We start from the raw sequence: 17,267 nt of genomic DNA, 5'->3' as shown, positions 1-17,267 counted from the left end.
TTCTAATGGGTAAGGATTGCAGCCTTTACACAGGGAAAGGCAATTCCTAAGCGCTCATTCCCAGGCCTGTCCTCCAAAGCACCTAATAATGGGGTGAGGCTGAGATGGGGTTGGGTCGGATTTGTGCACCAACACTGCAAAAACTGCCGTGAGCAAATGTTTTAGTGAGCGGTTTGTGAAAGACAGCTGCAAAAATATTCCCTGATAAAACACCAACAGTTCTTGGAGACAGGGATTCATTTATCAGGGTAAACTTCTTCTCCTAAAGCCCAAACCTACACATGGGAGATGGGGAGCATTTTGTTTTTAGCACAGGAGAATCATTTCCCCCTTCCACCTGGAAGCAAGTGCTAAATTGCTGCCTGCGGAGTTTCACCTGGGAGCTGAATTACCCCCACTGGTTTTGTGCTGTCGCCAAGGCTACAAATGAGCCACAGGTGGGGTGGCTGGGGTCTCGCAGCAGCTCTCAGGCAGCAGGTTCTGTCTCCCCTCCCTGCAAGAAGAGGACACCGATCAAGAGCAAGCTGGGGCTCCTTCTTCTCCCCCAGGAAGCAGGTAAGAAGCTCAGTGAATTAATGCAGGCAAAGCAAGTAGTGTGAATGTTTCCCGTGTGCTGGGGAGTGTGTTTCCTCCTAGTGTGAGGAGTGCTTTTGGAGTAGAGAGTGAACTTTGAAGGAAAAATGATTATTCTTAATCACGTCAGAGTGATGTGCTTGGGCCTGTTCCCAGAGGTCCTCAGAGAAGCGGGCCTCTGTGTATGTAGCCTGTGGTCTCAAGCAGCAGGCCGGTGTTTGTTGGGGTGTGCATCTCCAAACCTTGCTGCTTTGGGCACGTTAGGCAGTGGGGCTCCTCAAGCTGCTGATGAGTTTATCCTTTTCTTTGCCTGCTACAGCCAAGGGCAACATGTTGGGTAGGCTGCAGGGCTTGGTCAGCTTTAGCTACGGTTTGGGACCGAGGCATGGGTGAAGGAGCTGTAACAAACATTGCAGCTGCCACGTTTTCCAGAATCCTGTTTCTTGTGCCCCAGGGCACCCCATGGGTGGGGGGGTTTCTTGGTCAGCTCCCAGGAAGCTCCCAGCTCCTGTTGGCGACCAGGAACCTTGCTGGTGGGCTGTGCTCTGCTTATCCCTCTTGGTCTGGCACAAGGAAACCAAAGCTGAATGCCCACAAAGCAATTACTCGTTGTGCTCCAGCTGGCTGCTGAGGATGCGTGTGCTGCTTAGGGTGGAAGTATTGAGTTCTCCTCAAAATACCAGCCTAACATTTCTTTAGGTGTCGAGTCTGAGGAACCCTGCTAGCTTTTTTTTCTGTTTGCTTTGGCAAAACTTAGCCTTTCTTTTTTTACGATTATGAGCCACAGTAAAGGTTAGGGTTTTTTTTTCATTTTTAAGGCTTATTCTGTATTTCTACTCGCTTAATGATACACGTAGACCTTTCTCTTTGATTTCTCCCTCCTTTTATGTTTCTCTGCTTGTGACTAACAGTCTTTTAATCTGCAGCTTTCCCTCCGTATAGGTTGTGCCTGTCACACCATGCACATATGCTGTTCTCTGAACCTTCTTCGGTATTTTCCTTTATCACCTCTGACACCCTTATTTACTGCCTCCTGGTTTGGGACACTGGCACTAGCTTTTTCTTGGATTACTCAGAGAAAATGTGGAAGCCGTCAATATGGGAATGTTCGAATGTGGCTTCAAAATCTCTCTCTGTGACCAAAAAGCCATCTATTCTTTACAGAGGCTTGTTTGTTTGTTTTTAATTACTGATAGATGAAACTGTGCAGCACTTAGCTTCAGCTACAATCTGCTGCAATGTGGGATGGGAGAAAGCATGCACTTCAGTTATCGGTTTTAATAGCGTATATCTGACCCTTCTTTTTTCCTGTGGATTTTGTGCTGTTTCTGCACATCTGTGTTCTCTGCCTTTTTATGATCTTGTGGTGTTTCATGTGCTGCTGCTTTTCATATTTTATTTCCCTATATGGAGCGCCTGAATTTGTTTTCAGGTCTCCTGGAACAGAAGTCTGTTATCCATACTAATGGAGACCCGCAACAACCCTTTCCTGCCAAACCATATTTACTGTACATAATGTATTTTTCAGCAGTGGAGTAGTTCTGAGTTGTTTTTTTTTTTTTTTTTTTTTTTTTTTAACTCATTTTCTTAATTAACTTTTTTTATTGAGGGTTTAATGCATGTTCATTACAGAAATTGCAGCTCTCCTCTGAAAATTGACTGTAAAAAATTTCTTTGTGGGGTTCCGTATTTATTGTGCCTTAGTGATTTTTTTCAGATCAAATGCACTCAGTTTGGTAGTAAAAGGCTGGTTTTGTCTTTCCACCTGGCAGCCCTGTGTGTTCATTGTGGGCTCTCAAGCTGGGTTTTCCCCTCGTCCTGCAGCAGCATCAGCAGGGCTGGCTGCACCTTCTGCTCACACCTGCCTCATCGGTGGGACAAATGCAGTGTGGCGAGCAGCTCCCCAAATTTGGTTTGCCCAGCACTGCCTTGGCTCTAGAAGGACTAGTGAAGAGGGGCACGTTGCTGTTCTCTTTTTGCTGTAGTTACCAGCACACCTGTGCTTGGGGAATGGGCCTGCTTTTTTTTTCCTGCAACCTGCCTTTTTGCGTGTTTTCCATCTTAAAACATTGTCACGCAGTTGCTCTAAATGAGCTTGCAGGTTTATGAAATGCCATTTAGAGTCCATCTTGTCACAATGCCAACATATTGCTCCTTTTGGTATAAAGGTTAAGAATTTTATTTTAATTGCCAGTATTTGGCTCTCTGGAACTGTAAATCTGCAAGTAATTAATAACAAACGGGCTTCTCAAAACATAAGGAAATGGTGTCATTTTGACATTGATACACTGAGGATATGAATAAAATGCACCAGGGAAAAAAGGAAGGCACTTCTTATGCACTTCATTTGAGGTGCGCTGGATATGAGTAGCAGCATTACACTCATCTCTTGAAGTATGAGGTTATCTGCTCATGTCCCAAAACTCTACCTCCGTCAGTTGCCAGAAATGCTTCGTGGCAGAGGTGGAAATAGTGTGTTTTTTTAAAAAATAAATAAATAAAAGGCAAAATAGAGGAGTGTCTTCTCACCTGGGGCTTTCCCTGTGTGCAGCAGTCTGTGAGCTCAGGAATTTCCCAGGCTTTAGAAGTCGTCCCATGTCTATACATCTGAGAGCTGTGAAATATTTCCTTTAACTATGTGTCTAATTTAAAAATTGCTGTATGTATTTGGCCTTCTGACCGCATATACCTCTTCTATATTCTATCTTTGTTTTCCTCCTTTCTTGTTGTGAAACTACTGGGTTTGTGGGTTAATTATCTGCATGTAGCAAGGAACAAAAGTCAGGGATCCGTGCTGATATTCTGAATAAAAGTGAATTTTCCAAGTAATTACTGAGAAAAATTAGGGAAAAACTGGACTTTGAGCTTGGGCAGACCATGATCACTCCTCTCCTGCCTTGTGATGCAGATGAAATAAGCTGGTATTAAGAAGCACAGCCTCCCTGATGGCTGGGGGGTCTGTATAGAGCCATCTGAGTGCCTGACTGTGGTTTAATTGAGTGCCACCTCCCAGGGACTGCAGATATGTAAGGCTGAACTTCCAAAGCACCACATCCCTGGTGATGCATTCCCTCTTCCGTGCTGCTTCCACACTTGGCTGCCCTGGTCCTGAGCACGGGCTGGAATCGATGGGTGGTCCCCTGTGGAAGACCGCAGGATGCAGAGGACCTCATCTTTCCCTTCCTCCTGCTGGAGCTGCGGTTGCTGTGGCTGTGAGTGAGCAGATCCCTCAGAAAATAAGGGTGGGAGAACTTCATGGAAATGCGGTCCCAGAAACTGAGAACAGATTTTTTTTTATTTAATCTCCTCTAGTTGCTAAACAAGGGCTTGTAACTTAGTGGTCACAAAGGGGTGCATTACAGCAGGGGGAGTGAGATGTCTGATGAAGGATGCAGATCTGAAGTCTCCATATTGACCATGCGGGCTCTCTTCCATGCTAGTACCCTATTCCAGTGTATTCACTGCTGAAGGCAAGTACTCATGTTGCTTTGTTTGCCTCTTCCATTGCTGTGCACCACTCCGCATGTCAGAAAATGTGGAGCAGAGCGTTTGTAAAATTGGCTTGTGCATTAGCAGTTAAAAATAGAAATTACAGTGCTTTTGCTCTGTTTCAAGGTAGCATCGCTCTGAGGAGCAGCTTTCCAAGACTGCCTGAAACAGCTCAATCTTTTGGTGAAAGCTAAGACTGAAAGCGGTATGTTAATTAGCAGAGCAGCAAATCAATAAATGCATCTCTGTTGTCTCATCTGCTGTCCAAATAAAGGATCTCAGTACTTTACATCTACATTTCCCTTTTTTACAGTACCTCTCCCCTGCCCTAAGATGAAGAATTGAATGTCTTGGTTTCACTTTCAGTTGTATGAAGGGCAAAGCAGAAGCTGCTGCCTTCTGTGGATACAGCAGACTGATGTATTAGGGATTTCTTTGTCTCAAAATGGTTTTCATTGGTGCAGCCAGATGAAGCAATTCCTTTTAGATCTATCTTTGCAAATAGGTCCTGTTGAAAAGGCTGACTGCTAAGACTGTTTGGCTCTCAGAATGAATCTTCCTTTGAAAAGTGTTTAAAGATTTAAGTTTAGCCCTAGACATCAATTTCCAAAAGCTTTTGGACTTCAAACAATGAGCTTAACTAGCCTCTGGAATAACATGAAAGCTAGTACAATGTCCAGCACATCTATTGAAAAAGCCTCTAATATCTTTAAGTGCCCAATTTATCTTTGGATTTAACTTTAAAACTGATGGAGTTTTTAAATGAGGAAAAAGTTCTTCTAAAACATAATCATAAGCTGCTCTAAAACACCAATCTGAACCGACTGGGACAGATTTAGTTTCTTACATACCTATTTGCAGCAAGATACCCTGCTTGAGGGGATGATTTATTGTTTCTGTCAAAAGAAGCTGCAGTTCCTCTTACAAAATTGTTAGAGACTGAGTCTAAAGGGATTAGCAGACTTTAAGTTTAAGCTTTTTAGTGTGTCATTTGGTTAATTTACAGCACCTCTTTTAGCAGCTGTGGAAATGGGCTGCTTTCTAATATGGTACCACCGATAGTTTTATAGCAAATTTTAATTGCTTTACAGTTCGTGTTTTTAACTCTTCTACCCACTCTCTGCTCTTTCCTTTCCAGAAGACAGGTCTTCAGCTGTGCAGCTCTCATATCTGCTTTCTCCTCGCTTCTGTTCTTTCTTGCAACACACATTTTTTAGATGTGGATGGGATTGAGTGGGTTTGTCAGAGTAACAGCAACCGTATTCCTTCTTCAGGAGTCCCCCATGTCATCATGATAAGGAGACCGTAGAAGACTCACCAAGATGTGGTCTTGTCCACATATCCATGCCAGCCTGTCAGGCTTTCATGCTGGTTTAATTTGCATTAAAGGGGGAAAAAAGGGAAAGAAACTTTGCTCTTGTGTCATGATTGTTTAACCAGCACTGGTTTGTTTTAACTGTGCCCTGTTTCAGCTTTTAAAGGAAAGGGATTGCTACATGTAGCCTTTCGCTAGCTTTCATTCAGCTCTTGGCATATGTGTGCCTTGTGGGTTTCTTAACCCCGGTAGAAGTTATGAGCGTTGCATTTACATGAGATCACTGAAAGAAAAGAGAAGCTTTGAAGAATGAACAGTTCAGATAATTTTTTTTTCAAGAAGTCAGCTTAAAACAGATTTATTTTATTTTATTTTATTTTTTTTTTTACTACTTCTAGCATTATCTACTAGAGTAGATAAAATCTGTCACCGGTCTTTCTCAAGCATCCACATACAAAAAAATGTATCCATCCATGACATCTCTGAACACAATTTTTTCAATAATTATTTGATGAACATCCATCATAAACTTGGTTGTCAGATGTGTATTGACCACCAAACAGAAAATTCAGTGGTAGCTTCTTATAGCCCTCATCTCTCCCAGCCCTTCAGGTTAGTGACTGTTGATGAGCAGGTTGTTTCTTGAAATGTTAGTTAATATTTTTACATGCTTAAAACATGTTTATTGGGTGCTCCCTAACTAGCCCCTTTCTGGGGTTAAAAAGATGTCATTCTGAATCCCAGCTTTCTTTGGAAATGTTACAGAATTGTTTGCAAGACCATGCTGGCATTAAATACCTGCATCTTTCCTTATCACAGAAGGTTGGTGAAATTAATTTCCTTTTCACAGACTCCAATTAAAATATAGTTTATATAGTTTGTCATGTTTATTGTGAGTCATATGAGAAGACTTAAAGGTGTTATTTTTCAGCATTGAAAATGCCACTTGTAAGGCTTTGGTGGTTGATTTTGTGTGGTGTTGCCTTTATAAAAGGGAGGTAGAAGAAAATTCTTGATTAGTTGATGGATTGTTTCTAAACTGTCTTTGTCCTTAATGTTACAGTTGCTAATAATGATTTATAATGCTTGACCATTTTCTCCTTTAGGAACAGATTTTTAAAATTGCAGTATTAGAATCTTTTTTCCCCCTCCAAACCTGTTTTTTAGCATGTTTATTGTTTTGTTCTATGGTAGCACAGTGTCATGATACGAGGGATAACCTTGATTGCTCCAGTGTCACTGGTGGCAGTGAATATATTTGCATAACCTGAGGAAATGTCAGTGTAATTATTAGCTATCAGGAAATATTACCCTGATACTCATAATGATTTCATAAATAATAAAGTTACAAAGAATAATAGGTGCTGTTTTCTTTTTTGTAATTTGCTAAACTAACAAACAAGTATGCCCTTCGTAAGCAGCTAAATGCATGACTGAATCCATTCTTTCAATGAAAATGGCTGAATATTTACCTGTTTTTCAGGATGCTGTGAAGTGTTGTTGTAGATATCAGATGTCTACATTTTAATACTAGTAAAAACGGTCAGGTTTTGAAGACTTTGGTCAGACAGATGTACCTGATAACCCCAAATCAATTTCTGTTGGGTTAGAATTATTTGACAGGTTTAGATGTTGATGAGGAGGGTGGGACCATTTTGCTTCAGTTATTCTGCCCAGCTATTCTAATTAATCTCCACTTAATTTAAAGAAATTGCTTACTGTATCTGATAATGAGTTAATTTGTAATTCAATTAGCGGCACCATTTGCAAGCATTTAATGCGAACAAAAACACCTGCTGAACTGCTCAGTCTGTGTTATACCTTGAAATGGCAAGATGAATTTTCCTCTTTGGGAATGCCAGGACGGGCAAAGCCAGGTCACACGATGGTCCACAAAGATGGACCAGTACCACCTGTCTCAAACACCAGTCTGATTTTACTCCTTATAAAGAGCTGCCAAATGACAGTTTGAACGGGCTCTTTCCTGTAATGTTTTCTGGAAGCTTGCTTTATTCAGTCACATTGTAAATACGGGGCTTTCACTTGCTGTAGGAGTGAGAGGTGCATATGTTATAGGACAACCAGCTCAGCCCATTGCACTTCAGCAGTGTCCTTGTGGATGGGATGTTTTGACCTAGCTGTTACTGATGGGGTTCTCTCCCACTTCTGCAATACTAAAAAGTTATGCTGTATTTTCTCCCCTCAGGTTTTGTGAAGACTTCTGGCTGCAATTTAGCAAAGCAGCTAGGTACACATTGAACTTTCTTGCCTATAGTGCCACTGAAAATTGAAGGGTGTGCTGTAGAGCACAGGAGCTTCTAAAAGCAGGCTCCTATTCAGACAAGGCTATTTTGGAGAAAGAGAACAAAAATAAAATTGATCTATTGGTCATCTGCGAGCATGTTAGTGCTTTATAAATACATGTGATTCTGGGGCTTCTCTAGTGCTTCTGTACATGGAGCTTTGGTTCTTAGCAATGCCCTGAAAGTACTTTCAAAGAAAGACTTTTTGTGAAGCCTACGAGAATATTGCCAAATAACAGTTCCATCTTAAAAATAAAATAAAACCTGCGTATTAGTTGCTTTCTGAAATTGGTTTGCAACTAGTTAATCTAATTAATCAAACATAAGCATGTTCCTTAGTTTTGTCAAGTTATTGTGAAGTGAAGAAGGTGGATCATCTACTCAGAATGCTTGAACAAAGGACAAACCCTTCGGTCAATAGATTTTCTTTGGTAGGCATGATGGTACAATCCAGAATGAGGGTAATGACATGAGAGTAGAAAAGGCATGTCTGTCTAAAAGGGGCATAACAGGAAGGGTGACATAGGGTGTCATAACACTTCGTTCACTGGGAAAAGAAAGGACGGAGGAGGGAAGAGAGATCAAGTGTCTATATTTCCTACTAGAGTGTGACTCAGGATGGGAATCAAGCCAAACAACCAGATTTAACGCTTCTAATCACTTTTTTTCTTCTAAGGTTCTTTTCTTCCCCTCATGACTAGCACCATTTAAAGAAGACCTAGCAGGCCAACGTTCATCTTAATTATTCTCTTTCAGGTTTGTGTGCGCTCACAATGCCAAGTATTCAAGGCGATCCAATTTTTTCCGCCTTTGGCAAAGGGAATTAGATGCTTGTCCTTAACACTTATAGCTGATGTGCTGTCTGTCCACAGCCCTACTGAAGTAAGGGTGGGTTACTTCGACTTAAAACGGGGGTATAGCTTCTGAATTTTTTAGGTAATTGCAATCAGAAATGGTAATAGAGGCATAAGGGAGGAAGGCAGAGCAGAGCTTGACAGCTGCTTGAAGCCTAGTGTTATCTGTATCACTTTAAACATCAAAGTTGGTGGTTCATTCAGTAGTGGATATACCACTGTGGATGTAGATGAGTCCTAAAAATGCAGACTGCTGGTGTCTGCATCCAGAATGGCACCAGTTGCCTCTTGGAACATTATTTTTCAATGAGCATCAGTGTGAAATGACAGCCAGCTGGCTGTTTTCTTTTTGTTTGGTTTTGGAGCATTCGGGGGGGCTTGGAGGTTTTGTTGTAGGTTACTTCCCTGTGGTGAAATGTGGTTCCTAGGAATGGAAGCTACTCTAGTTGGTCACTGGCTCCTGTTATTTTATTGTCTTATCTGTGATATGTATGAGAGCTTTTTCTTTGTGGCTTTTGGGAACAGTAAGCATCAAAACCCTAAAATTTCATTTCTATAATTGGTGTTGGATACATTAAAATAGACCAGGCAATGTAAGCAAAACCGTTATTTTTTTGGCCAATGAAGGATTTTTCTTTTTTTAATTCTTTTTTTGACTTGCTATTATTACTATTTCCATATTCATCCTAAAATGTAGGTTCCTGAGCTGAGATGCAATGCTTAGAGGTGTATTTTCCTCAGTATGCGACTCAGAATGGCATTAGCTTTATTAACTTAACATTAGCAAAGAATTCCTCTTGAGTGACCAAACTCCCTTCCTTGAATGCTCTCTGACCTACCAAGACTCTTGTCTCACAGTTAGCGCTGTTCTTGTATGACCGTGTTGAATGTGTCTTGGCTTGTTGCTGGTTCACAAATCACTGGACTGTCAGTTTGTCTACTTTTTCATCTTTCATCATAACAAAATAATCTTTGTGCCATCTTCAGACTTGTGCAAGCTTTTTTCTACTTGTGCGTGCTTAGTTACTGTGTTACATCAAACCTGATGCCTTCAGGACTTGAGTAACATCTGGTTTGCCGATGTCAACCATGTCTCTTTTTAGCTGTACAACTCTAGTCTCAAAATTTAGAAACAGTCTTGAAATTTAGAAACAAACTATTTTAGGCTGCCATGTTCATTATTATGTGCATTACAGCATTTGGCAAGACTTTAAATTAGGTTGTGAACAGCTAGGCCATGGTAATACCATAGTAAAATGCTAGGTTGTATCAGCGTTGTCACCTTGATGCGTCACATCTTTGGCCTTTCATGCTTGAAAAGCAGAGGGGGAATTTTCCCAACTAAAGTGTGCTAGTTACCAAATACTTTGGTAGTCCATTGCTAGCTGTGAAGTGACTGTCTTATGTTTATGTCAGCCAGTTACTTTCACAGGGTCATGGGATAATCCAGGCTCAAAGGGACCCCTCCTCCAAGCAGTGGTAGTTGGGAGATGAGGCAAGGCTGTCCGGGCTTTAACCAGATAGGCTGGGGAACTTCCTAGTGTGGAGACTGCACGGCTGGCCTGGTCCCTGCTCCTCTGCTTCGTGGTGGAAAGGTTTCTCCCCTCCTGTTCTCCTTCATGTGCATTTTGTTGTGTTTCATGTTTTTTTTGTTTGTTTTTTTTTGTTATTTTTTTTGAATATCTGTAGTGTTTGAATTTTAGGGTGTTTTCAGAGAAATGAAATATTACACTACAGTGCTCCGTCTCTTCAGGTCAGATGTTTGAGTGGCTGAAGGTTGTTACTGCCGAACACGAACGTTCCTGTGTGGTGGAGTGGTCCAACTCTAGTTATCACAAAAAGCACGCTGGGCTAGACAACATCGGTTTGTGCTTCAGCTGGCAGAAAAGCTGTGCTGTCCCTGGGGAGCCTGATCCAAGGCAGAGAGAAAGCTTTTCCAGAGCTGAGCTCTCTCCAACAGAGGAAATGACATCCGGTTGTATTGTTTTATACCTGTTCGGAGAGTCCCCGCTGAATAGTCTACTGCGTTGGCGTCCGAGGCTGCCAGCCTGGCGTACCTCGCAAGCACTGCAATTTTGCTCTAATCCCTCCCGTGTGGATTGAGGCGCACTCTCTGCGAATTACTGGGAAGAAGGATGGGAATCACGTTGTCCTAACGGAAGCACTTTAGGAGCAGATACGGAGCATGGGGATGATACCTGCACTGATCGCCGCACACCGCTCTGCAGTAAAGCACCCCCACTTTGTCTCCCATGGTAGGCTTAAGGGAGTGCTTTATGTGGTTTATTAAACTTCGTCTATCCCCCAGTTGTTTCGTCCATTCTTCACAATCTCCCCATCCTTCTAGTGCTGAGGGAAGCAGAAATCCACACAGGAAAATAACCGCTGGTTGGTTAATCAGTGAAAGTCCAACAATATCACCAACATAAGGAGAGCCACCTCCAAAATGACATAAGCATTCATAATGTTGAACTTCAAACTGTTTTGAGGACAAAAATTAGAGTTGCTTTTTATTGCAACTTTAAAATACTGGTGTGCACCTTTAGAATATCAGCCCCGCTCTGTGGTAGAAATCATTATTTTTTTAAACTTTGTACTTTGGTATTAGCCCTTATCAGGATATATGAACTCATGCAGTGTCTGAAATAGGTCTATAGATTTGCTAGCTTCAACACTTTAAAGGTTTTAGTATAATGCCCGAGGCTTATATTTCAAAATGTGTGATTAAAAGCATTATTGTGGCACCGGGTCAGGTGAAAGGTCCAGCCAGTTTGTTTTTCATTTCCAGCAGTAGCTTCTTGAGGATATTTAAGGAAAGAACATTAAAAATGGTGAGAAGCAGATGATGAGCATTTTCCTGGTACTCCTCTGACTTAAGGACCTCACTGGGTAGTATGCCTTTTCAGTGCTCTGGGAAGTGCCAACATGGAATACTGGTGGCCAACTTTGATCGCTACTTGCAGATAAGTACTGTGTTAAAATAAACTAATGTTTGTTATTTTGTCTACCCTAAAAATTTCTGTCAAGGTTTATCAGATAAACTGAATTTGATCCAGGAAATTCTGGCCAGACTATTAAACCGCAGGAAACTCAAGAATGGGGATGTTTAACCAAGGTACACACACAACCTAAAGCAGTTTTTTGCCAACAATACATGTTATTTATATGATCTAATTATTTTAATACAGTCTCAGTTTGGAAGAGCTGTGTGGTTTTTTGGTTTGTTTTTGGAAGACTCATCCAATTGTTCTTTTTTCTATTGTTTCCATTGCTATAGGGCAGAGTTAAGGCTGTTTGGATGCCCTCAACTGTAATTATGCAATTGCAAGCAATTTATCCAGTGTTTACATGCATATAATACATTCAATATTAACTTCATTGACCCTAATGTGCTTTGGATCAGGTCCAACATAGATGTGTTGCTGAATTTGTAAAATGCTTTGGGATACTTCAGATAAAAGGCATCGTGATAAAGTGGGAGTTAGTAATTACTATAAGCACGAGGAAGTGGTTGTACTTGACTCTAGCCGTTGACCCATAACTCTTGGTAAGAAATTGAAAGCTAAATGATAGATACTGCAGAGTAGCTTCCCATCAGAAAAGCTATGCAATTTCATAGTCTCTAATCTAACCACCCTGTTCTGGAGGCAGAAGGTGAGGCATTTTTGTCTGGCTGCAGTTAAACAAAGTGCCAAGTATTTCTTCCTCCAATTTGCTCTTTGCATGCTGAGCTGTAGGCTCAGCTGAAGCGTGTCGCAGCCTCCGAAGCGTTGGTATGATCAGCCATGTGGTTTTAAAGACAATTTCATTCTGCATTGTCCTCCTTCCTTTCAACTGTTGTGACAATCCTTTCTTTGTATTGCTTTCGCACAGTGATTCACAATGCGCATATGAAGCATAGCCTTTGTAATCCTTCTAGTGATTTGGTATTGGCATTTAACCTTGGGAAATTACTCAGCTAAGTGTAAGCAAGAGAGCAAATTGACATGGTCAGATACCCAGCAGAATGGGAATTTGCAATGCTCCAAATCTCGTGAAATCTGGGCATCATCCATTTGGCTGCCAGCAATGAAACCTGATTAGCAAGAGGGGAGCAGAATGTATCCGAGAAGCTGCAGTACAACATGTCGCCCTGCGGCCAAATCAGGAGGAGAGCAAGTGGTGTCACAAAGTGTATGTTTGCATGTAAGTGTAAGGAAAGTAAGCATATTGCTTCTGAGGCAAGGAAAGAAGAGAACTAGTCAATCTGGCTTGTATAGACAGCAACTACTCAGTATATCTCATAATTTGGGGGGAGAGATTTCTTCTTCTTCGTTTTTTTGAAGAGAAGATTGTTCAACCATGTATCTTTGTATTGAAAAACTATTGGAGATGATTGCAGTGTTAAACACCAATCACTCACTGTCATAATAGCATAGCCAAGAGCTTTCTGCGCAGAAGAACAAATATGGAAACACTCACAGGGCTTTGCATTAAAAATTAAATAACTTTAAAGCGACTAATGACTCTTCCATCAAATATGGATAGTGTTGAACAGAACATAGGGAGGAGGGCATTTCTTCCAAGGACCTGACTTTCAGCTACCACTGAGCAGAGGTGGTGTTCCCAAAGCGACATACATTCCCCTCTGGCACCTCTGCAAGCTGGGTTGTCCAACCTCTGCCATAGCTCTGCCATTCCTGCGACTCCCCTCAATTTGGCCAACAGGAGATGGGGATGGCTTCCCTCTTCATTTCTTGGTGCTTATGACTTTGTTGGTGTGTGGAAAGCGTGATTATTTTTTTCCCTAGATAATAAAAAAATATTTTTCATGGTAAATCATACGAAACGCTTTACTAAATGTAACTTAAGAAAAGAGGTATTAACCATATTTTCTGAGACTAGTTTTCGTGTAGAAAAGCTGCTTGTTACTGATGCAAAGATCCCAGTGTAAGTCTGTAAAATACAGATATCATCAGTAAGAAGGTGGCAGACGTAATCATCCCCACCATTTGCAGGGCAGCTGTGTTTCTGCACAGAAAACATCTTTTACTTTTTTTTTTTTTTTTAAAGGAAATTAAAGAAAAGCAACCTCCCAGCAAGGAGTTCATACCCTCCTTTCCCAAAGAGAAAGAAGTCAAGTGTGTGCCGTGTGGCAGTAATTATAATCTCCTTACAAAGAGGGCATATTTTTGCCAATAAAGCAATTTATTTAGAATAACAGACATATCAATCTAAAGTAATTACAAATTGCAACAGGAAAATTAAAGTAAGTACCTCAGAGGCACTTGCTGTGGAAGGAATTTTCAAATAGAAACGTACTGGGTGGAAAAATACAATACGTATTTTTTCTGTCCACCGTCTAGATTAGCTGCTGCATTAATGTGCACTAATGTACATTTATGCACTCCTGCTAATCATATCCAGAGCCCTTCTGAAGTAAATAAAGACTCTCTCTGTTCCAGCTAGTCCTGTTGTACAAAGCATCGTGCTAATCAAGCAAGTTATCAGCGTAATTAGTGAATAGAAATCACTGGGGGCATCGTGCATTATGATTTGTCTGCTCTATTTTTAAGATCCCAAAATGCAAATAGGTAATAAATTGAGTTAGTGATAAATTGTTTGTGCTTTATGTTGATGTTGGTATGAGACAGGCACCCAAATGACACATGTCGACAGGAATGGCTGGCTTCTTTCATCTCTCCCCCCTCCCGCTCCCCATGCGTGATGTGTTACTGAAGCACCTAACCCTATTTCCTTGCCAGGAAAACAAGAATGAGGCTTCTGTTAGGTCCTGCGCTGTCCTGGAGGCAGATGCTGTCCTCTGCCTCACAGCGTGGGGAGGGAGGGACTGGGGGGAGAAGCCGAAGGGAGTCGGGAAAGCAGGTGCCATGGTCTGTGCAAGGCACTCCAAAACACCCTGAGCATCTCCCTGGGTCTGGAGGAGGGAGGGCATCCTGAGGCTAGATACCAGGAAGCAAGAATTTGCTCATTTTACTTGACAAATTCCCAGCAGGAAATCTCTGGCGGGAGCTCGAGCTTGAGCCGTGTCTTCCCTTCTGGAGCCTCTGCCCTTCTAAAAGTGGTGTGGAATAAAGCAGGTGGTAGCAGAGGCTGTCAGTGGCTATGAGCATTGGCCTGGGTGGGCTGGGAGAGTGGCAGTGGCTAAACTAACCCATTTAATAAGGAGTTGGGTCAGTGTACACGGGGAGCAATCATCTCTTTCGTGTCTGCTTGCCTGAGCTGTTCATGGTTCAGCTGGAGCACGGACCTAAATCCCTGAAATGATTTGTTGTGGCTGCTTCTGTGTTTCCTTTTCTAACCTCCAAAAGCACTTGTTTTGTAACAACTTCTTGGTTATGTCATTTGGGAGGATGTAGAATCGTGTCTTGGAAGCCAGTAACCAAAGGTGATCTGTGCCTGGAGGAACAAAGGAGATCTGGGCTGAAACAAGGGAAGCTCAAATAGTTAATTTTTGAAGCAACACTTACTTAACAAAGAAATGTATTCAAACATCCTTAGGCCCGTCTGTCCATCAGAAAAGTCCATGCAAAGCTGTGAGGGAAAGATGCCGATATCGATCTCGCATCCCAATGGGAAGATTAACTTGCGTCAAAGAAAGCCACCACCAGAGAGAAGTGCTGTGACAGCTGTGGCACTTCTCTTCATTATATTCCTAAAACCTGGATTTCCAGGAGAATGTGCCCTTGTTTAGACACAGCGTGAGTCTGAGATCAAGGCTCTATCGGTGACTGAAGGATCCTTTTTAGCATTAGCGTGCTAAGCGACAGTCTTGCTTAGGTAGTAGTAATGTCTTCCAGCACTGTGCAGCGGAGCCAGCGTTGTTGCCTCAAAGAAAGGGAAAATACCGCTTTCCGAGGGAATTTATTTATTTATTTGCTGTTGTATTAACTAAACCCAACATTGTGAATGGGTGGAAAAGCAATGAGGATTTTGGGGATCTAAAAGTGTACAAACTCTATTACCCAACGCTAAGGGAGAGCAAATCCTAAGAGGTTGGTTGAAGGCAGGAGGTTATTACTGATAAACAGTTGAAGCTGAGATAGCTGTGGGTAACCTCTTTGCATGGTTCATGTGCACCCAAAAGTGGTCAAGTTTTGATTTAAACATCTGGCTTGGGAGACTGGGTACCAATTGCAGCTATGGAGAACTACGGAGGAAAGAGCTGTGGGACTACAGAAGGAAACGAAGCCGTTCAGGATGGGAAAGGAGAATAGCCGAAAGCCATGTATTTATCAACCAAGTAACTGTACATAGTTCAGCCTGGAGCTTCTGACTCTGGTCAGCTTCTGGCAAGGTCGTTCCCATGTAAATATAAAAGTATATATACAAAATTATGCATTTATGCAAATGCATCTGGGGTTCTTATGATAGATCACACAAATAATGGCACAAAGCGTATGTTGTAAAGTCCTTCCCGATGGACTTGCTTAGAATTAGGGGAAGGAAACAAGGTCACCAACAACCTGTATTTATTTTCTCAGATGCAGTAGGGGTTTGGGGCCAGGGGGTTGTCAGAATTTGCTCTATTTGTGCTAGTTTCCTGTAAATCCTAGTTAAAACTCTTGCTCGCTTATCTCAAAGTGATACTTACCAGGCACGCGCCAGGTCTGGTTTTGGGGGTGGAGGGTTGGTGTGTGAGTGTTTTATAAATAGCTCTCTCCAAATAGCCTGGCCTGGCAGCTCTGAATAAAGAGTAGGTGCTAAAGGGTACGCTGGTGGATGCGGGCAGCAGAAATTTATTCACTGTTAGCTTGGAAAGAAAAGTGTCTGTCCGCACGTGTATTGACCTGCACATCCCAGGAGTACCCGCTGTCAGGTAGTCTATTGATCGCAACCAGATTGTTGCAGGAAATGGGAGAAGTTATTGGTCAAAATCCGGTTCTCATAAGCAGGTATCAGCCACGGGGTTTGATCAGAATTATTCCCTGCTAATAAGCTAGCCAGCCTGTTTGATCACCTCCCTCCCCCACTTTCCCCAGGCAGCCCCAGATTCCTGAAAACGTGCCGTTCAGATCTATTTTTCAGAGGTTTGGGATAGGGTTGGGTTGTTTTATTCTCTCTTTCAGCAGTAAATAAATCAATAATCTTGATCCTGAGGGTAAGGCTGCCAACCGTCCGTGGGTCTTGAGCCACAGCTTGTGGGAATCGCCTGCTGGGAAGGGGAAGGGCTGGCTGGTGAGAAAGGGGAACGCAAGCAGCTGAGCTGGACCTAGGGGGGAAATCGGAGGAAACCAGAAAAGGGCAAGTGCTGCGTGTGCTGGGCAGACTGGATGGGCTGAAAGGTGCTCTCTGGCTAGGGTTGCTCTCCCTCTGCATCTGTTGCCTGCTGGCCTTTGAACCTGTGTATTGTAAGGGGTTGGCGCTCGTTTGCTTTTAGGGCAGCTTTCAGAAGGAAAAGTGGAGGTGAGATTTGCTAAAATAAAAAAAAAAAATAATTTTTTTGGTATTGCTTTTGCTATTGGGATGCTACAGCTTACTATCGTATTTTTTTCTTGGTATCTCCATTTAATAATATTGAACAAAACATTCAAATCATCAACATCAACCTAAATTACAAGGTATTTGGGAAAGAAAAAAGATTTCTGCTGCCCACAGAAACCTCTTCCAAGAGGCAAATCTTGATTGGAGGAAGGAAAAACAAATCAAGACCAACTCCAAATATTTATCCTGGAATGAGCTACAAGTTTTGCTGTGACATGAACACATCTGCAAAATACAAGTATGCTAACA

The 17,267-nt window shown here is 42.1% G+C and overlaps 1 protein-coding gene across 1 annotated transcript in view; it reads left to right on the top strand.

The window, feature by feature from the left end:
* Positions 1–229: 229 nt before the first annotated feature.
* TMEFF2 (transmembrane protein with EGF like and two follistatin like domains 2) overlaps positions 230–17,267 on the top strand; it is a 165,230-nt gene continuing 148,192 nt past the window's right edge. Inside the window, exon 1 of the mRNA XM_038182388.2 lies at positions 230–555. Coding sequence (XP_038038316.2) covers positions 282–555 — 274 coding nt within the window. The 5' untranslated portion in view covers positions 230–281. The remainder of the gene's footprint in view (positions 556–17,267) is intronic.

The sequence above is a fragment of the Anas platyrhynchos genome, chromosome 7 (genome assembly GCF_047663525.1).
Source record: "Anas platyrhynchos isolate ZD024472 breed Pekin duck chromosome 7, IASCAAS_PekinDuck_T2T, whole genome shotgun sequence".
In the NCBI taxonomy this organism is placed as follows: Eukaryota; Metazoa; Chordata; class Aves; order Anseriformes; family Anatidae; genus Anas; species Anas platyrhynchos.
This window is presented reverse-complemented; position numbering and strand designations above follow the sequence as displayed.